The sequence below is a fragment of the Mytilus californianus genome, unplaced genomic scaffold (assembly GCF_021869535.1).
Source record: "Mytilus californianus isolate M0D057914Y unplaced genomic scaffold, xbMytCali1.0.p SCAF_82, whole genome shotgun sequence".
In the NCBI taxonomy this organism is placed as follows: domain Eukaryota; kingdom Metazoa; phylum Mollusca; class Bivalvia; order Mytilida; family Mytilidae; genus Mytilus; species Mytilus californianus.
In genome coordinates this window covers 192,236-215,689 of record NW_026262737.1, presented here as the reverse complement: position 1 = coordinate 215,689, position 23,454 = coordinate 192,236, and the positions used below count along the sequence as shown (strand labels likewise).

Below are 23,454 nucleotides of genomic sequence, written 5' to 3'. Positions count from 1 at the left end.
AAATTATATCTATAGCTCTAAATTAACACATACGGGATAATTTTCGTAAATAATGTGCTAAAAACTGTGGAACATTTAAAAAAAAACATTTGTCTCCTTTATTTTTTTGAAAATGAAACTTCAGAGTTCGATAAATGATATTTAAACTTCTTATACTTTCAGAAAAAAAAAAAACAAATTTCGAACAATTACAAAAAAATAAGTACCGTATGAAGCCTTTGTAAACAGATATCAAACTGGTTAAAAACTAGGACGCCACATAATTTTTTTTTTCCAAATCAATCATAATTCGTACTAAGTATGAAGCAGTAATAGAACTTGAAGTAGAAAAGCAAACACCAGGTTTTGATATTTTTTTTCTCTCAGAATTTACTCATATTTTTTAGTGAAACCATTTGTATTTGCACACATCTTTGTCGGAATTCAAATTAAAACAAAAAACTTATAAATATATCTATTCCTTTTGTCTTCGTTTCTCTTTCTTAAACATTTAACAAGCTGACCACACTCTATCTTATTAGTTGGCGCACATCAAAGACGTGCACTTTTGGCAAATAACTTTGTCGGGGAAAACATAAAACGATAGCAAAATTATTTGTCCTTTTAATAATTGTAAATAAGAACAACACATTTAATTATAAATCATATCAAGCATTAATCTTCTCGATACAATTGTTAATAATTTAAAATAAAAAGATTATGATTGTTTATTCAGTTGTTATGTTATATGGCACGTGTCAATCGGTTCACTGATTTTCGGCATATCAAAGAAAAATGGGCACGTGCTTAAACAATCCTTAATAACTCGTTTATTTATGATTTTTTTTCTATTAAATTTGAAATTTATGCATTAAATATCAATCTCTAACTTAATATGTAACAAGAGTGGACACACAAAATTGTCTCGCCTGTCGAGTATTTCTATTGAAAGTAAATGCTATCAGACATACATTATACATTTTAAGTTGTAAATAATGAGATAATGTTGCTGCTGCTGATGCCTGTATGAACGCTAAAGCTGCTGCTAGTCCTGCTGAAGACAACTATCATAGTGTCTTCATACTACCAATTGTATAGGTTATTATTAGCTATATGGAGATATGCTGGATAACTGTGGTTAAGAGTGAAATAATTTAGTGATATACCATTATATTGATAATGGTAACTAAAGATGGAGGTGAACAATGATAGTGTAATTGTTAGATTTCAATATAAGAAAAATATCTAAACACAAGCTTTGGAAGTTAAGTGCTGAAAAGTAACATAGTTTGACATGTGATAAAGTTATAAGTTATGAAAACATTATAAATACTGAAAAAGAAAGTTATTATTATCAACTGTTACTGAATGAATGGAATTTTCTTGATACCAGATCCACCAGAAATGCTGTTACCTTTTTATGGTCTGTAAAGGATATCTAAAGGAAAAAATCATTTATTAAAAATGTTTAAAGACAAAGATGTATTTTTCTACATGGATATTACAAACAATACAGTTTACAACACATATTATTACACAGAAGACAAATTACAACATTAAACAGTACATTATACATAGTAATATAAATATAATCAGTTCATAGTGGCATTTCTGGCAGCTGACTCAGTAGAGCATCTTCTTCATCACTATCAGTGGTATCATCATCATCATCAACTTCAGTATTGACCTAATAGGAATAATATAATAAGAAACAAACTGGTCATATGTAAAATCTGTAATGCAATAAATCTCCTTGAAATATTTTGTTGTAATGATTTATTTCATTATAGTTGAATTTTATTAAAATTGAGATACTAGTTATTTTACTTTTTTAAATATTTTTTTTTGATATGAATGATTGATTTCAATTGAACATTGATATGAGAAATTAAGATAGAGAATATCATGCCTTTTCATCATTATCACTTTGTTCCACATTACTTGTGCCAGTGCTGTTACTGGTAGATGGTTTATCTTCAGGTAACATTTCTTTCTGTTTAAAATTATAAATGTGAGATTATTTGTGGATCTTATGTATGTCAATTAAATTAATTAATTGAAAAAAAAATTATTGTTAATGAAATGATTGTAAAAGACAGTTTAAGTCCAAACTTTAATAATTTGCACATCTTTTATCAAAAAGTTAGTTTGGGTTTATTATTACCACATTGTAATATGCATCAGAAGGATAACTGTTTTTGAATTTATTATAGCTTTTAAAATTGTAAAATGTGAACATGCCTTCTGAGGGGTTATCAAATTACCGGCTTCTGATGTTGTAGCATCCTGGGAATCCTGTTGTGAAAAAAATATTCATTAAAGCAAAGAAAAATTGACATTAACTTTCTTTTATCATAAATGTTAAAAAGATGTGTGTTAGGGTAAACACATTTGTTAGATTTTGAATGTCTTATCTATTTGGATTATAACATAAAATCTTAAATCTTGTCTTTTCAAAAGAGCAAGGTAATAAATTGCTAATAATTAAAACATTACTTCACAGATTGAAAATGTTATTTGTATTTAAATATTATTTTTTTGGCTTTGTAATATTTTATGCATTCATATTACGTTTATTATATTGTTATTGATAAATCTAGTTACATAAGTAATTGTTTCATCAAGTAAAAATATTAAGTTATTATTTTTAATTTGTGCAGACTTGCCTTAAATTGTGGAAAATTTTCAAATGCTTTTAAAAAATCTTGAAGATGGTCAATCTCCTTTGGCAAAAGTTCTGAATTATTTTCTATTTCATTTAATGATTCTTCCATAACGGGTAAGTTCATGTGTTTATGAGCTTCCTGCAAGTGTTGTGCTGATGTTTGAACAAGTTGCAGGGCACTATCAATATCTCCGATAATAAAGTTGGCAAATAAAGAGGAAAATGAACGAATGGAAGCCTTCATGATCCTTGCAGATTTTGTGATGTTCTTTACACTATCTGCTGTTTTGTAGGGGTTTTTTTGCGATTTAATTTCAGTTCATCAATATTCCTGCAGAGATTTGTGGCATTTAATTTTACTTTTTCTAAGGCTTTATTAATTTTCCCCATTGTTTACTGAAAAAAAAGATGATGTTAATAAAGGAAAAATAATCCTCTCTTTTTAATTTACATGATAAAAGTCAGGTTTTAACGTTAACTTCTACTTTCCTTGATTTTTTGATGAATTAATTTAGGCCAAAATATAATTTTTGAAAAAACATAGATAATATGGATGTAGATGATACAATTGCATATGCTTTATCTTTTAACAATAATTTGGAAAGATTAATTGGGAATTGAAAGTGTAATATAAATGTATAGTTTTCCTTAAAGGGAAGTGATGCATGTAAATTAAAAAGAGACAGTAAAAATTAATCATAATAATGAATAAACATTGATAGCTGTAAAATATGATTAATATGAAAAAATAAACAATATATTTTAGAAATATATAATATATAAAGAATAAAATGTGTATACAAGTCATCATAGAGTGTCTGTGGATTGTATCACATTTCATGCAAATTCCAAATTGGACTATAAAATCATGATATGATATAAGGTAACAAAAATGTCAAATCAATAGCTGATCATACAAAGCTTGAATTATATCTGTTGAAATAAGCAAATATCATTGGATTGTCTGTTATATTTGTATTTCATAAATTGTATTGCTATAAACTAGACCATTAGTTTTAGCATATGAATTGTTTTATTTATATCACAAAAGGGCATTTTATAAATAGATTTTCCTCATGGTTGAAGGTCGTACAGTGATCTAAGATTTCATATTGTCCCAAACAATATTTGATACTATAAACGTTTGATACATATTTTATAGAAATCTGGCAAGAATTGTAAATTTTAAGAGCAGTTAATAGATCAGACACTGACAGACAGACAATCTCTATTTGAATAATCTCCGAACTTGTAGACCAGAGGACAAAATATGAAGCTGTTTCAAATTGATTCTGTTTAATATAAAACACTTGAAATGCATTCTGAATGGATATGGCACATATAAATGAAACGGGATGTACATATTTTTTGGGATATATAGGGAGTTGGAGGCCTATTTATATACCGCGGGCACTCCACGCGGTGTCTTAATTAAAGCCTAAATTGAAATGGCAATTCATGTCTTATAATGAGAAATCATAATATGAACACAATTTGTTTCATTATTGATTAAAACATTACCTGTCTAATTAACATGGGAAATCAGGATCCTCAACTGAGAATGATACTTCATCAGAGGAGTGAAGATTTACAAAACATTCTTTGTATGTATCTTTCAGTAGATATTTAGTCCAAGATAAACTTAAATATTTTCCTGGATGTATTCCATCTATATTTAAATTTGCATTTACTGAATACCTTGTTTTTTTTCCTTTTTTTTTTCTGCTCCTGAGAAAATATTGATTAAAAGCTAAATTGTTTTTTGACAATGTTTGATTTAAAATTTTTATTTCTTGATTTAGATAATTGATCTGTTTTGTAGCAGTTTTATCATCCCATATATACAATTCCGAATCAAATTTTCCATGATTTTCATTCCATTTTTTAAATGAAATTGTTGGGCATTCCACAAATTTTATTTCTGCTTTATTTGGATATCTTTTTACAATCCCTATTGCTCTATGATATTGTTCAATGACTCTATCTACTACCGTAAAATTTGTTGATCGAATTTCAATGTATTTTCCAATTTTTGAACTAATGTCACATGTTCCAGACCAAATATACAAAATTATGTTCCTATGGCGTTTTATTGCCTTTTCAATACGTTCCTCTATGATATCTACTAATTCTTTAGTCCTTGCAGATGATAAACACCACAGTTCTAAAGGAAATTCATAATCTAAACAATTATTCCTCAATGTAAATCCTTTACTGTCAGATACTAATATTGGAATTTTAAATTTGAGTCCGTCAGGTTTTTCAGGTTGTTCATTTATATATTTTTTCAATTTAGAAACACTCATCCTATTCCTAATGAATATAACATTATAAGATTATACTCACTTCAAAATTGTTTTTATTTTTAATGAGTAGATTTAAGAAGTGAACTAAAAATCAGCATTAAGTGAGGGTTAGGTAAACAAATGAAAAATAGATGTGTAATCAATCAATAAAGTATAAATTAAAAAGACATTTTATTGTTGATCATATATTAATTCTTAACTTTACAAAAATAAGTGTTAGTAATTTTTAAAATTTCAACATGCTTATTAAATACATATTGTATACATATAACATCTATAATACTTTGAAATATGATACAAAATACAACTATCCATAGGGTTTAAATATTAAATTTAACTTCTGTTTGCAGCTATTTAAAAAGTTTAATTTGCACCAATGTCACACCTTTTCTTCTGGATCTTGATTGGAAGGTATCTGTTTTTAAGTTTTGTTTTTGGTCCCTTAGAAAGGACATTGATCAGAACAAACCTGGTAAGGTCATAATGTTCTGTTTAATAATTTTTTTCCAACAAGTATTACAAAATATCAATAATATAAAATGCTCCGCTGGGCGCAGCTTGATACGACCGCAGAGGTTGAACCCTGAACAGTTGGGGCAAGTATGGACACAACATTCAAGCTTGATACAGCACTGAATTTGGATTGTGATTAAATATTTGACACAGCATAGGTTTCTGACACAGAATGAATGTGGTCTAAGAACTTAAAAATTTTTAATTTACCTATCCAAACCATATCATTATTATTTGCTTTTATATATAAATTTGAAATAACCAATTTAAAATGGAAAATTTTAAAGAAAAAAAAGGGGAAAAAAAATCCCCCCCCCCCCTCCAAATTTTTGGAACCACCTTATGATTCATCACCCCCAACTCAATCCCAGCTTTCCATTTATGGTATGGTACCTTGCAGTACAATTTCAGAGAGATCCATACACTTGAACACCAGTTATTGTCTGGAAACTAGAAAAATGCTTGTTTTTTTGCCCCTTTTTGGCCTGAAATTCCTAAACGTTTAGGGCAAATACCCCAAAACTCAAACCCAGCTTTTCCTTTGTGATATGGGACCTTGTAGTACAATTTCTTAAAGATCCATACACTTACACACAAGTTATTGTCCTGAAACTAGAAAAATGCTTGTTTTTTGCCCCTTTTTTGCCCCTAATACCTAAAGTTTTGAGACAATTACCCCCAAAATCAATCCCAGCCTTCTCTTTGTGGTATGGTACCTTGCAGTACAATTTCAGAGAGATCCATACACTTGAACAAGTTATTCTCTGGAAACTAGAAAAATGCTTATTTTTGGCCCCTTTTTGGCCCCTTATTCCTAAACATCTTGGGCAATTACCCCCAAACTCAATTCCAGCTTTCCCTTTGTGATATGGAACCTTGTAGTACAATTTAATAAAGATCCATACACTTAAACACAAGTTATTGTCTGGAAACTAGAAAAATGCTTGTTTTTTGCCCCTTTTTTGACACTAATTCCTAAAACTTTGAGGCAATTACCCCAAAAATCAATCCCAGCCTTCCATTTGTGGTATGGTACCTTGTAGTACAATTTCAGAGAGATCCATACACTAACACACAAGTTATTGTCATGAAACTAGAAAAATGCTTGTTTTTTGCCCCTTTTTTGGCCCCTTATTCCTAAAATTTTGAGTCAATTACCCCCAAAATCAATCCCAGCATTCCCTTTGTGATATGGAACCTTATGGTACTATGTCAGAGAGATCCATTTACTTAAACTAAAGTTAGAGTGCGAAAACAAATGTGTCTTCGGATAAGGACGAGGACGCCAACGTCATACCGATATACCACCGCAAATTTTTTTGTGGTTGTATAAAAAGAAGACCCAGAAACAGATAGTTTAGGGGATACCAAGTGTTGACAATAAACCGACATAATATGGACAGACAGACAGATGGACCTAGTGATGACAATAGCCCCAACAGTGAGTCATTGTCTTGAATGAGCCAAAAAGTAGCATGTATATTGTAGTAAATATATATATATTAAAGTTTATTATTAATAATTAGACAACAAATTAATTAAACTGACTTACATATACATATAAGGTTCAAGTTGATCTGTCAAGTACATAAAGTTTGGTGTGATCTTTTATGTCAGTTAGAATGCCACAAAAATGCAGATGATGTCCAACATTTCATAAAAATGCTCATATTGCCCGGAAAGTATTAACATATCTGTGCAGGGTCAAAGAACTGTCAGTAATGATATTTGTGATTAGATAAAGCAACGTCTAGTTAATATATATGTAGGTTTGTTGAACTGTCAAAAGTGGTATCTGTGTTGAGATAGAGGAAATTCAAGGTCATATCTGTAGAGATAGAGCAACATCAAGTTAATATCTGTGAATGGTTTAAAATCTTTCAGATGATATCTGTGAAATATTGAGAATCACAAGAATGATGATATTGATTCACCAAGTTATAACTGATAGTGTTTCACCACTGAGTTATAAGTTGAAAAATGGGCTTATTGCGAAGAACTGTTATCTATATACACACAAAGCAATGTGTGTTATCTATGTAGACATGAAGAACAGCCAGAGCTGTTATCTGTGTAGACATGAAGAACTGCCAGCGATGTTATCTGTGTAGATTTGAAGAACTGCCAGAAATGTTATCTGTGTAGATTTGAAGAACGACTAGAGATGTCATCTGTGTAGACATGAAGAACTGCCACAGATGTTATCTATGTTGACATGAAGAAAAGCCAGAGATATTATGTATATAGACATGATGCACTGCAAGAGATGTTATCTTTGTAAACATGAAGAACTGCCAGAGATGTTATCTATGTAGACATGATGCACTGTCAGAGATGTTATCTTTGTAATCATGAAGAACTGCAAGAGATGTTATCTGTGTAGACATGAAGCACTGCCAGAGATGTTATCTATGTAGATATGAAGAACCGCGAGAGTTGTTTTCTGTGTAGACATGAAGAACTGCCAGAGATGTTATCTATGTAGACATGGTGCACTGCCAGAGATGTTTTCTATGTGGAAATGAAATGAAGAACTGCCAGAGATGTTATCTATGTTGACATGAAGAACTGCCAGATATGTTATCTATGTAATCATGAAGAACTGCCAGAAATGTTATCTATGTAGATATGAAGAACTGCCAGAGATTTTTTCTATGTAGACATGAAGAACTGCCAGAGATGTTATCTGTGAAGAGATGGGGTACTGCTTGAGGTAAGAACTATGTTGAGATGCTGATCTGCTATAAATTACATGGATAAACATGGAGAAATGCCAGAAATTATATCTCTAAAGGGTTGAAAATCTTTCAGATCATATCTGAGAAATTTTGAGTATCACAAGAATGCTGATATTGATTCACCAAGTTATAACTGATAGTGTTTCACCACCGAGTTATAATTTAAAAAATGGGCTTATTGCGAATTACGGTTATCTTTTTAGAAATGAAGAACCGCCAGAGATGTTATCTATGTAGACATGAAGAACGGCCGGAGATGTTATCTATGTTGACATGAAGAACTGCCAGAAATTTTATCTATGTAGACATGGTGCACTGCCAGAAATGTAATCTTTGTAATCATGAAGAACAGCCAGAGATGTTATCTATGTAGACATGAAGCACTGCCAAAGATGTTATCTATGTAGATTTGAAGAACTGCCAGAGATGTTATCTATGTAGATATGAAGAACCGCCAGAGTTGTTATCTATGTAGATATGAAGAACCGCCAGAGTTGTTATCTGTGAAGAGATGAAGTACTGCTCGAGGTAAGAACTATGTTGAGATGCTGATCTGCTATAGATTACATGGATAAACATGGAGAAATGCCAGAAATTATATCTCTAAAGGGATGAAAAATTTTCATATCATATCTGAGAAATCTTGAGTATCACAAGAATGCTGATTTTGATTCAGCAAGTTATAACTGATAGTGTTTCACCACCGAGTTATAATTTAAAAAATGGGCTTATTGAGAAGTACGGTTATCTTTTTAGAAATGAAGAACCGCCAGAGATGTTATCTATGTAGACATGAAGAACCGCGAGAGTTGTTATCTTTGTAGACATGAAGAACTGCCAGAGATGTTATCTATGTAGACATGGTGCACTGCCAGAGATGTTATCTATGTAGATTTGAAGAACCGCCAGAGTTGTTATCTGTGAAGAGATGGAGTACTGCTCGAGGTAAGAACTATGTTGAGATGCTGATCTGCTATAGATTACATGGATAAACTTGGAGAAATGCCAGATATTATATCTCTAAAGGGTTGAAAATCTTTTATATCATATCTGAGTATCGCAAGAATGCTGATATTGATTCGCCAAGTTATAACTGATAGTGTTTCACCACCGAGTTATAATTTAAAAAATGGTCTTATTGCAAAGTACGGTTATCTTTATAGAAATGAAGAACCACAAGAGATGTTATCTTTGTTGACATGAAGAACTGTCAGAGATGTTATCTATGTTGACATGAAGAACAGCCAGAGCTGTTATCTTTGTTGACATGAAGAACGGCCAGAGATGTTATCTATGTAGATAGGGTGCACTACCAGAGATGTTATCTATGTAGACATGGTGCACTAACGGAGATGTTATCTATGTAGACATGAAGCACTGCCAGAGATGTTATCTATGTAGACATGAAGAACTGCCAGAGATGTTATCTATTAAGACATGAAAAACTGCCAGAGATGTTATCTTTGTAATCATGAAGAACTGCCACAGATGTTATCTATGTTGACATGAAGAAAAGCCAGAGATGTTATGTATATAGACATGATGCACTGCAAGAGATGTTATCTTTGTAAACACGAAGAACTGCCAGAGATGTTATCTATGTAGACATGATGCACTGTCAGAGATGTTATCTTTGTAATCATGACGAACTGCCAGAGATGTTATCTGTGTAGACATGAAGCACTGCCAGAGATGTTATCTATGTAGATATGAAGAACCGCGAGAGTTGTTATCTGTGTAGACATGAAGAACTGCCAGATGTTATCTATGTAGACATGGTGCACTGCCAGAGATGTTATGTATGTGGAAATGAAATGAAGAACTGCCAGAGATGTTATCTATGTTGACACGAAGAACTGCCAGATGTTATCTATGTAGACATGGTGCACTGCCAGAGATGTTATCTATGTGGAAATGAAATGAAGAACTGCCAGAGATGTTATCTATTTTGACATGAAGAACTGCCAGAGATGTTATCTATGTAATCATGAAGAACTACCAGAAATTTTATCTAAGTAGACATGAAGAACTGCCAGAGATTTTTTTTATGAAGACACGAAGAACTGCCAGAGATGTTATCTGTGAAGAGATGGAGTACTGCTTGAGGTAAGAACTATGTTGAGATGCTGATCTGCTATAAATTACATGGATAAACATGGAGAAATGCCAGAAATTATATCTCTAAAGGGTTGAAAATCTTTCAGATCATATTTGAGAAATCTTGAGTATCACAAGAATGCTGATATTGATTCACCAAGTTATAACTGATAGTGTTACACCACCGAGTTATAATTTAAAAATGGGCTTATTGCGAAGTACGGTTATCTTTTTAGAAATGAAGAACTGCCAGAGATGTTATCTATGTAGACATGAAGAACGGCCGGAGATGTTAACTATGTTGACATGAAGAACTGCCAGAAATGTTATCTATGTAGACATGGTGCACTGCCAGAAATGTTATCTATGTAGATTTGAAGAACTGCCAGAGATGTTATCTATGTAGATATGAAGAACCGCCAGAGTTGTTATCTATGTAGATATGAAGAACCGCCAGAGTTGTTATCTGTGAAGAGATGGAGTACTGCTCGAGGTAAGAACTATGTTGAGATGCTGATCTGCTAAAGATTACATGGATAAACATGGAGAAATGGCAGAAATTATATCTCTAAAGGGTTGAAAATCTTTCATATCATATCTTAGAAATCTTGAGTATAACAAGAATGCTGATTTTCATTCACCAAGTTATAACTGATAGTGTTTCACCACCGAGTTATAATTTAAAAAATGGGCTTATTGCGAAGTACGGTTATCTTTTTAGAAATGAAGAACTGCCAGAGATGTTATCTATGAAGATATGAAGAACCGCGAGAGTTGTTATCTGTTCTTTTTAGAAATGAAAACCGCCAGAGATGTTATCTATGTAGACATGAAGAACTGCTAGAGATGTTATCTATGTTGACATGAAGAACTGCCAGAAATGTTATCTATGTAGACATGTTGCACTGCCAGAAATGTTATCTTTGTAATCATGAAGAACGGCCAGAGATGTTATCTATGTAGACATGAAGCACTGCCAGAGATGTTATCTATGTAAACATGAAGAACTGCCAGAGATGTTATCTATGTAGATATGATGCACTGTCAGAGATGTTATCTTTGTAATTATGAAGAACTGCCAGAGATGTTATCTGTGTAGACATGAAGCACTGCCAGAGATGTTATCTATGTATATATGAAGAACCGCGAGAGTTGTTATCTGTGTAGACATGAAGAACTGCCAGAGATGATATCTATGTAGACATGAAGCACTACCAGAAATGTTATCTATGTAATCATGAAGAACTGCCAGAAATGTTATCTATGTAGATATGAAGAACCGCCAGAGTTGATATCTGTGTAGAGATGGAATACTGCTAGAGGTGAGAACTATGTTGAGATGATGATCTGCTATAGATGACATGGAGAAACATGGAGAAATGCCAGAAATTATATAAAGAGATGAAAAACAACCAGAAAAAAAAATGTTTGTGATGATGTAGCTATGTCAGAGATGATATCTTTGTGGAGATCCAGTATTACAAGAATGCTGACTATGTTTAGAAAAGTTATAACTGATAGTGTTTCACCACCGAGCTATATGTTGGAGAATGACAACTGTCAGAGATGATATCTATGAAGAGATGGATTACTTTTAAAGATGATATCTGTGAAGGAATGGATAACTTCTAGAGATGATATTTGTGAAGGAATAGATAACTGCTAGTAGTGATTTCTGTGTAGAGATGTACTACCAGAGATATTATCTTTGTAGAGATGGAATACTGCCTGTGTAGAGATGGAGGTGATATGTGTGTAGAGATTGACAACTTCCAGAGATGATATCTGTGTACAGATGATGAACTTCCAGTTATGATTTCTGTGTAGGAAGAAAGTAATGCTAGAGATGATATCTGTGTAGAGATCAACAACTGCTAGATATGAGATATGTGTATAGATGGAGTGGCCATTGAGATGATATCTGTATAAGAACTGTCATAGACAATATTTGTGATGAGATAGTGAACTGCTGGAGATGCTGATATTGCTTGTCCAAGTTATAACTGATAGTGTTTCACCACCTAGTTATATATTGATAAATTTTTATTGTAATCTTTTGCTTAGAAACTGGTATGAAAGCTATCTAAAGCTATCCAAACTGGCTTGTGATAACTATAATATGCTTCTAATGTTCCATATTGAATTCCTTCACAACAGTTTGTGAATATTAAGTCCAGAATTGTTTGCCCATCTGTAGTCATGTGATTAATAACTTGAAAAAACCCCTGAAGTTTCATATATTCTAATAACCTTTTCGTACTTTGTGATGGATTCTGAATATCACAGTTGAAGTCCCCGCCTATGACAATAACTTTTTTATGATCTAAAGAAGAACAAAGATTCTGCATTGCACTAAATAGACTGGCAACTGATTCTTTAGGACGGGAATATATACAAACAAGTTGAAGAAATGGATTGATAACTTTCATAATCTCAATATTTTTAATGTTCATTTTGACTATGTTTGCTTTTAATGATTCTTTGAGATATGCAACAGTGCCATAACTTGTTCTCTTTTTAGAAAAGTCATTGCGATACAATTTAAATCCTGGTAGATTATAGTCAATGTCACTATCTTCTGAACACAATCTAGATTCTACAAACATATTTACATCTGTTTCTCTAAAGTTATAATCAGCTCTAACATCCTCTATATGTAAGTGTAGTGATTGGCTGTTATGAAAGCATATGACAAATTTTGATTTATCTAAACAATACAAGGGAGTAAATGAAAGCAACATATTTCTTTCTGTTCTGAGTCTTTTCATTTCTTCTTTTACCTCTTGAGATACTGTAATATTGTTTTCATATACATTTTCAAGTATAAACATTTTTTCAGCCTTTTCAGCACGACTAAATGCAACGTAATGCATATGACATTCTTTTCGTGTCGGCAACTGTATTACAACTTCAGTCAGAGTGTCACCTTGAGATCTATGTAAAGTTTTTGCAGCTGCTAATCTCAATGGAAACTGTTTTCTTGAAATTTTGATACTTTTGTACTTTCCTACAGGAAATTCTCTGGATATTTTTCTAATAGGAGTCCAATTTTTCATTTTTTTCATGAAATCTTTTCTCAAATTTTTTCCAATTTCATCATTATCAAAAATTACCCATATAACATCTGGTTGGGAACACACACATTCAATATCCTTGATAACTCCAGCAGCTCCATTAACTAATCCATCAAATAGATCAATGTTAACTGTTAACTCTGTACGCATTCCAACAGCTAAACCACATATTTTAGACAGTCCCATCTCAAAATCCTTTGCTTTTTGTTTAATTTCCTCTTTTGTCTCTGCAGATATATCTCCTATAACAATGTCTTTGCATTTAACTATCACTTTATGGTTTTTGCACTCATTGTAAAGTTTGTTGTTATACATATCTACACTTTTGTTGTGGTAAAGCAGATGAGTGGCAAATGTAGGATACTCTGGAATATCAGATTTTATTACTCTTGTCTTTAAAAAATTCACATCTTCAACAGTTTGGTTTCCTTCTCTTATTCTATTAAGTGTCTCTGCAAATATTTTATCATTTTTCTGTCTCATAATATCTGTCAGTTCGTAAAACATGAATTTTTCTTTCCACACATTTTGTGATAAAATTTCAGTAGAATTGCCAGAAGGTTGTTTAAAAATCCAGGAATCCATTACTGGCCTAAGTTGGAAAAGATCTCCTATAGTGATGATATTAATACCTCCAAATGGTTTTGATACACCCATAATTTCTTGCATTCTCTGGTTGATAAAACAAAATAATTTTGATCCACACATTGAAATTTCATCTATGATAATAAGTTGAAGGTGTTCAAGTTGATGTCTAAATGTATTTAAAAGTTCATGTTTTAATGGACGATACTGAAACCCCTGGTTTGCTGGAACTCCAAATGCTGCATGCATTGTAACACCTCCTACCAAATAAGCTGCTTTACCTGTTGGTGCGGCCAGAATAATGGACTTCTGATTTGGATTTTCTCCCTGTGTTGTATTGTAATATTTTATTAGTGCTTGGTATATGCATTTTGTAAGTCTTGTTTTTCCTACTCCTGCTCCACCACTTAAGAATAGCATGAATTGTTCGTTATCAGATTTTGATATATTAAGCACATGATAAAAAAACTCCATTTGTTTCTGGTTTAATGACCTAGCCATATTTCTAAATTCTGTATCAGTTAATCTGTTTCTTAATTTTTCTTCTTCTATATCTGTTCCTGTACACTGTAAATCATTTGCAATATCATATTGTGTGAAGATGTCTTCACCCATCTGATGAAGGTCTTCAGATTCTTTTTCGTCTTCATCCTTCAGTTCTATATGCTGTGTTACAGGGGCAACCTCATCAAATGCTTCTTCCTCTAACTCATTTTCAATAAGCTGTTCAGCTTCTTCAATTTCTTCAGCATGATGTTCATATTGAGTTGCATTGCAGTCAGTACCTTCTTTTACACTGTTATACTTATCTGCATATGTGTCAAAGGGATATATAATCCTTTCTTCCTTTCTCCAAGGATGAAAAAGAAGAAGTTTTTCTCTATGGAAATTTTCAGGGTCTTTTGTCTTTGAATATCTTACATATCTAATGACTTTTTTCTTCTTTCTGTGTTTTAAAATTACTCCATTCCTATATTTTAAAGTTTTAGGATCATTTTCAGGATCATATTCATCTTGACTTAAGTTCTCATCTTCCAAATTATCTTCAATGTCAGTTTCCTCTATTTCTTCTTCATTTTCTAATCTATCTGTTTTTGGTTTCTTTTCTGACCTAAGGTCATACCATGCTGCAAAATCTGCCAAACATATAGTTTCTACCTTCTTGGGTCTCTGTGAATATCGTTTTATAACGTTGTTACATTGAACATCCGTGCTGTTATCTGGTAATTTCTGTAACTCCTCATTTGGTTTTATAATAAATGGACGTTCATCTGGGGGAGATGTATTTATGAAAATATGTCCACAGCTTGAATTTTTCAGCTTCATTTGTAAAACTATGTAAACAGCCTCCTGTGCAGATATTTCGACATGTTTTAAAAATTTGTTACCCATAGTTTTTACTTGATTGTTCATAGAGCTATTTTGCTTGTGAGCTTCCTCGCATGCTCTTCTTAAAAGGTTACTCATCCCTCTCTGTCCTTTACTAACATAGTTAACAATATACATTAAGCATGCAAATGCATTGGTAACAAATTGTATGTCCATGTTAGCCATCCATGCTTGCAACACAGTATCATTGTACCCGTTGATGCGAATGCATTCTGGATCTCTCTTTAAAAAAACCTTTGTTTCTTTTAAGGATGATCTAATGGCAAGAATATAGTCATCTTCAGTCATTTTAATGTCTTTCAAAAATTCTGCAAAAGAACATTCTAAGGACATTTGTTGTGCTAAATGTTTTTGAATAAGTTCATAGTGCTTTGTATGTCTCTTCGCTTCCTTAGGAGTCATATTTGATGGCAGTTTATCTAGAATGATAGTCTTTTTCATAGGTGGTAGTGGAAAATTAAAACGACAGGTTTTTTTCTTCTTCTTTCTACATGTATGTGTATGCCTATGCATTTGCAGTTTAACTAAGTCTTGTTGTCCATCCTCAACAGGCAAATTTCTATTTGTGGTGATATACTTAGATATAAAGTCTTCAATATCTTTGTTTTCGTTTATTTCCAAAAAGGGTGCATTCTCAATCCATAAAACTGAATGAACATGAGGTGAACCTCTTTGTTGGAATTCTATTCGATAAAAAATTTCTTTTACTTTCCCAAGAGGCATTACAGATGAGTTCAAAAATGAATGGAAAAATTTCTGTACTTTGTAATCAAAGTAGCGAGCTGTGGTGACTGGATCAGATCGCACCAATCTGCATTTAGTTTGCCAGGTCATGGTATTTATATCTTCATCTGAATACTGCACTCCATCAATTATTTTTCCAAGTGACCTTAATAGTGGTTTCCATCTTGTTTCTGCTGATGACAGGGAAATAAACCAAGTTGGTAAACCTAATTGTCTAACCATTGCAAATAAATCTTTTTTGGCAGATTCCCAGTATGGTGGTGATCCTCGTAGTGTTCTAAATATTCTGTAACCATCATCTAACTTTACCAAAGTATCAACATTGCTTTCGTCTTTTAAATCTTTTGCTGTAATTTTCTTTCCTTTGGTTTTTACTCGTCGTAATGACAACCAAACCTTATCTTGAATTTGTTTCATTTGAATTTTTTTGGCTTTGAAAAAAATATTAGTAATATTTTGTGCTGCTCTTCGATCATTTTGGCGCAGTTCAGACTTGCAAATTTCGCTATATTTCACCAGCACTGAACGTTCTTTGTTTGATGGACGTTTTTCACCACAAAATAAACCGGGAAATGATAATTCTTCAATAGCATCTCCAAAAGGGCTAACTGGTAAGTTACCTTCACTTGGTGCAAATGACAGTATATTTCTCTGACTATCTAAGTTTTCTGGGTATAACATTGTGTCATAGATGCCATCACATTCCTGCTGTTTTTCCATATCATCTTTATTCAAAAAATCATCATCATATTCACTCCAGAGGTCATCTTCTTCTGTTATGTCTGTCTGTTGTTTCATTTCAGCTTTTTTTTCATTCTGTTTGTTTTTTATTTCGGGTGATTTAACGGGATGAGGATTATTTGTTTCTGGATTTTTTTCAATAAATGTATCCCAATCTGTGTTTTGTAAACTTTTCATATGTTCAGTAAGCCATTTCTCATCAAGACCATCTGTGACATACTGCTTAAATAAAGGCTTAGTCAGAAGATATTTTGTTGCATCTATACATTTTTGTGGTCTTATATTCTGAAACATTACATGTGATTTATATCTCAATCTTCTTTTCAATTTTACTGGTATTGTCTGTGACTCTGGCAGTCTTCTTGGAAGCATTTTAACAGTTGACATATTATCAGCTGGAACATTGACTACATTTCCTTGAATACCAAACTGACCACCACTGGGAAGTTCACGCATTTGAAAAAATGTTGATACTGGTGCCACAAGCTTTTCTTCCAGAGAATTTAGCATCAAAACTTGTGGTTTTAATGGGAAATTTAGTTTATTATGAATTGCTAAATTTGGCAGTTTACCCTTCTTCAAAGATTTTAAACATGTGCGACAGACATACTCAAATCCATCAATACTATTTTTCTTTCGAACACACTGTGAAAATAAGGGTTCTTTCAAATTTTGTAGTTTTCCTACTGGTTCAACAGATTCCTTAAACCACAGCTGGTCACAAGATGTACATCTGTAAATGCACGCTGTAGAAACCTCATTTTGAAATGCATCAATCAATTGATGTGAATCTAAAGCTTTGTTAATACTACTATTGCGGTTCCTGTCAATGTCATGCTCAAAAGCTTTAAAGGTTGGGTCACTTCTTCTTTTATTATTGTAATCTTTTTCAAATTTCAAAAATATTGGATTAGTTCTTCTATTTTTATTATGGTCTTTCTCAAATGAAACAAATTCTGGATTTGACCTTCTCTTTTTGTTGTGCTCCTTCTCAAATGAAACAAACTCTGGATCTGTCCTTCTCTTTTTGTTCAGCTCCTTCTCAAATGTAACAAACTCGGGATCTGTCCTTCTCTTTTTGTTCAGCTCCTTCTCAAATGTAACAAACTCGGACTCTGACCTTCTCTTTTTGTTGTGCTCCTTCTCAAATGTAACAAACTCTGGATCTGTCCTTCTCTTTTTGTTGAGCTCCTTCTCAAATGCAACAAACTCTGGATCTGTCCTTCTCTTTTTGTTGAGCTCCTTCTCAAATGCAACAAATTCTGGATTTGACCTTCTCTTTTTGTTGTGCTCCTTCTCAAATGTAATAAATTCTGGATTTGACCTTCTCTTTTTGTTGTGCTCCTTCTCAAAAGCAACAAACTCTGGATCAGTTCTTCTCTTTTTGTTGTAGTCTACTTCAAAATGTTTAAATTTACTTTCTAGTCTTCGATTTTGATGACCTATTCTTTCTTTTTCTGCATAATCTGTATTGGATCGTCTCATTTGCATGAATTTTCTCATATACTCTTTTTTCCTTATTTTCTTTTCTCCAAATTTTTCAGATTCTTGGTTTTTTGGTTGTCTATGTTCCCTTTTTTCAGCAAAAAATCCACAGGCTAATGTTTTATGTACAGTTGAAGTTGACAAAACAATATCATAATGATTACCATTTGTATGGTTTAGATAAATACCTATTTCGTCTGTTCTAATATTGGGATTTAGGTAGTTAGCATCAAATTTGTTCCACTTATATGAGTTATTGCCAGTGTTGACATAGGTGAAAATATTAGTTCTTAATAAATCAGATGCTACAAAAATCTCAACTTCTGTTGCCCAACTTCCTGGAATATTTATTTGATTTTGCAATACATAAGAAAAGCATGTTTGACCATGTTGTAGAAGGGAATGAAGATTTGTCCCTAACTGATGGATATGATTAACTATTACAGATCTTATTTTGATATGATTTGTCTCAGTTCCTGTAATAGCATAAGAAATGGCTCTGTAAAAGCAGTTTCCATCACCTATAATTTTCTTTAAATCTTTAGGATTTCCTATTATGTTTGGCGCAGTTAAATCATACAATGGATATGATGATTTCTCAAACCTTAATCCTAAATTTGTGCAATGTTTCATTTGCCATGTCAAGTTTATCGGTTTAAATTGGAAGATTTCATGAATAATATCGACTGCAACAAGATCTTGATTTGAATCCATGCTACTTATGTTATTTGTATGTGTTAAAGCTGAATTATGGTATACATTTCTGGTTTTCCTTTCTTTTCCATAATGGTTTGTTTCCAAATTATCATGTGTGTTTTTCCTGGGAAAATGTTTTGCTTCTAACTTCTTGGTGTTGTTTACAATTTGAGAAAAACACTTTTTTTTATTTGTTTGTATGCTGTTTGATGCAGTTGTAGTATTCTCCTTTATCTTTTTTTCTAATGTTACTTCATCTGTCTTCTGAGTGTTATTCTTTCCTTTATCTGTCTTCTGAGTGTTATTCTTTACTTCATCTGTCTTCTGAGTGTTATTCTTTACTTCATCTGTCTTCTGAGTGTTATTCTTTACTTCATCTGTCTTCTGCATGTTATTCTTTCCTTCATCTGTTTTCTGCGTGTTATACTTTCCTTTATCTGTCTTCTGCGAGTTATTCTTTACTTCATCTGTCTTCTGAGTGTTATTCTTTATTTCATCTGTCTTCTGAGTGTTATTCTTTCCTTCATCTGTCTTCTGTGTGTTATTCTTTCCTTTATCCGTCTTCTGCGTGTTATTCTTTCCTTCATCTGTCTTCTGCTTGTTATTCTTTATTTCATCTGTCTTCTGAGTGTTATTCTTTCCTTCGTCTGTCTTCTGAGTGTTATTCTTTCCTTCATCTGTCTTCTGCGTGTTATTCTTTACTTCATCTGTCTTCTGAGTGTTATTCTTTATCATTGACATATTTAAATCTTTTGTTTTATTTTCTGTATTCAAGGTTTTTCCTGCATGTTGACAGATATGACTGCAACATTTTTGGTATGTTGAGAAAAGAATTGAACACATTTGGCAATATGAGCATTTATGAGATCTTAGTCTATTCTCTGTAGAATATTCCTTTTTACAAAGTTGGCATTTCAGAATTTCCCTGTTTGATATCTGTTGTTTGCAATTATGTCTTTTCAATTTCTGTGCTGATGGGAAGGTTTTTCTACATAGTTGACATATATTACATGCATGGTTTTGAAGACCTTTTCTAGTCTTGTAAGATTTACTGCATTCATTGCATATATACATATCTGTAAAACACAATGTATAAATGACACATGTGCAAATCGCAACAAAGAGTTGCTCACTATGTTATGCATATGATACTTACGTTTGTTTATCAGACATTTGATATAAACAAGGTAATTTGTAATTAACTTTGCATGGCCATGTGTGTTTATTATGAATATTAATTATCACCAAATAGGAAGTAACTGTCTAGAAATAAAGGGCAATAAATATTTGAAGAAGTGATTGAATGACATTCTTTTGTTTTGTAGATCCCTAAACAAACAAGTGAAACTGTGAGCAACTGCTCACTTATGATACCCCTGCCAAAATATTTCTGTAAACAGGAAGTTTTTGAGTGATGAATCTGAAAACACATCACACAGTGAACTCAAATTTCAGAAATCCTTGTATTGTAGTTCCTGAGAAAAATGTGACGAAACTTTTCAACTTGGCTAATATGTTTAAAATGATACAAGTGTTCGGTAAACAGGAAGTTGTTGAGTGATGAATCTGAAATTGCATCACAAGGTATAAATGACTAATATAAACCCTGAAACCAAATTTCAGAAATCCTTGTAATGTAGGTCCAGAGAAAGATGAGATGAAAATATTCATGTGACGGATGAACGGACTGACGGACGGACGGACTGATGGATGGATGGACTGACCGATGGACAGACAGAGGTAAAACAGAAAAGCCTCACTTTTTTAAAGTGGGGGTATAATTATTTATTGTAAAAGGACATTGCTACATAATATAATTAAGCTTAAAAATATTATTAATTGATATTTCTCACATCTATATACTTAGTATTATTATTATTTTATGTTTTAAATAAGAAAATAACTAATTTAATCAATAAGAATACTTGTATAATTATTGAAAATTATATATCTGCAAAAAAGATAAATTTTAACAATATGTTAACTTAAGTCATGTAAGTCATATTTGCTACCATCAAATCAAAATTATATTTAAAAACAAAAGTATACTTATCTTAGATCATATGTACAAAACAATTCTGTAAATGTTATTCTTTAACTTTGTAAAAACAAGATATTGTTCAATCTGAACACATTCAGACAATAAATCCTATTATATGTAATATGGTTGTGGTGAAATGTATTATAGGACTAATGTTCATGCATGAGTGAGCTTGTTTTAACATTTCCACACCTTCCAATGTTTTATTTAATCATTGTTCAGTAATTATCACTTATAACACAAATGTATGATTTAATTATATTGTCATTATTGTTATAAAAAGATTCTTGTATTTAATATTCAAATGCATTTCTGATTAAAAATAAATAAATGAATTTAAAAACGAATTACACCTTATAATTATTCAGTACATGATATAATTGACTTATCCCTTCTTGTAACTGATAAATTGGATAAACTTTAAATAATTAACATTGACCAATGAACTATGAAAATAAGGTCAAGGTTATATGTTACCAGCCAGTATGATATATAAATCTTAATTCTTACAGTAATTACATAAACCAAATATATTTCACAAATTCCATATAGTATCTTAAAAACAAATCAAAAAAGAAAAAAAAAAACCTTGACCTATTAACCATGAAAATAAGGTCATGGTCATATGAACCCTGCCAGACAGACAGATATGCCTAACAATCATTCCATACACCAAATATAGTTGAGCTATTGTTTATATTTTCTAAGAAACAAAGTTCAGCAGGAAAACTTAACATTGACCAATGAGCCATGGTAATCAGGTCAAGGTCATATAATATCTGGCAGACAGACATAGACACCTCATAAACATTCAATACATCAAATATAGTTCACTTATCAAAAACAGTATAAGAATAAAAATGGAACAAGACACAAAAAAATTTACACTGAGCAATGAACTGTGAAAATCAGGTCACGGTCAGATGACACCTGCCAGCTAGACATGTACACCTTACAATCATTCCATACACCAAATATAGTAGACCTATTGCAAACAGTATGAGAAAAACAGACTAAAACACAAAACCTTAAGTAAAACCACCAAACCATGAAAATGAGGTCAAGGTCAGATGATACCTGCCAACTAGACATGTACACCTTACAATCATTCCATACACCAAATATAGTAGACCTATTGCATACAGTATAAGAAAAACAGACGAAAACACAAGAACTTAACACTGATCAATGAACTGTGAAAATGAGGTCAAGGTCAAATGAAACCTGCGCAACTGCATATAGATCATAAAATATTTCCATACACCAAAAATAGTTGACCTATTGCATATAGTATTAGAAATAAAGGCCAAAACTCAAAAACTTAACTTTGACCACTGAACCATGAAAATGAGGTCAAGGTCAGATGACACCCGCCAGCTAGACATGTACACCTTACAATCATTCCATACACCAAATATAGTAGACCTATTGCATACAGTATAAGAAAAACAGACCAAAACACAAAAACTTAACTATAACCACTGAACCATGAAAATGAGGTCAAGGTCAGATGACACCTGCCAGTTGGACATGTACACCTTACAGTCCTTCCATACACCGAATATACTAGACCTATTGCTTATAGTATCTGAGATATGGACTTGACCACCAAAACTTAACCTTGTTCACTGATCCATGAAATGAGGTCGAGGTCAAGTGAAAACTGTCTGAAAGGCATGAGGACCTTGCAAGGTACGCACATACCAAATATAGTTATCCTACTACTTATAATAAGAGAGAATTTAACATTGCAAAAAATGTTAACTTTTTTTTCAAGTAGTCACTGAACCATGAAAATGAGGTCAAGGACATTGGACATGTGACTGACGGAAACTTCGTAACATGAGGCATCCATATACAAAGTATGAAGCATCCAGGTCTTCCACCTTCTAAAATATAAAGCTTTTAAGAAGTTAGCTAACGCCGCCGCCGCCGCCGCCGCCGCCGCCGCCGCCGGATCACTATCCCTATGTCGAGCTTTCTGCGACAAAAGTCGCAGGCTCGACAAAAATCATACATGTAGCAGCACCCCTTCTAGTCCTTAGTGGCATAGTATACGTTTGTGCACTAAGGAGTCCTTAGCAGTGTTTAGACGTACCGGACAACGCCATGGCTAAAAAGAAAAAGACAAACAGACAAACAATAGTAAACAAAGCACAACATAGAAAAATAAAGATTAGCAACACGAACCCCACCAAAAACTAGGGGTGCTCTCAGGTGCTCCGGAAGGGTAAGCAGATCCCGCTCCACATATATAATATATCTCATTCGATTCAAAATTAAAATAAATTCTCAAATATTTAGATTGAATATGGAAATAATTTAAAGATATGGGTCATACAGCAACTGACGTCTAATATGTCATGCACGAACTATATATTTTCCTAATTTGTTAATTCGA

General features: G+C 32.4%; 1 protein-coding gene across 1 annotated transcript; it reads right to left on the bottom strand.

Moving 5' to 3' along the window:
• Positions 1 to 1,576: 1,576 nt before the first annotated feature.
• LOC127713867 (uncharacterized) lies at positions 1,577 to 23,062 on the bottom strand. Its single transcript, XM_052219836.1, has 3 exons — positions 17,952 to 23,062; positions 13,412 to 17,798; positions 1,577 to 1,666 (listed from the first exon to the last, which is right to left on the bottom strand). The coding sequence occupies exons 1-3, from the start codon at positions 20,084 to 20,086 to the stop codon at positions 1,577 to 1,579; spliced, it is 6,612 nt and encodes a 2,203-aa protein (XP_052075796.1). The 5' UTR covers positions 20,087 to 23,062.
• Positions 23,063 to 23,454: the final 392 nt, after the last annotated feature.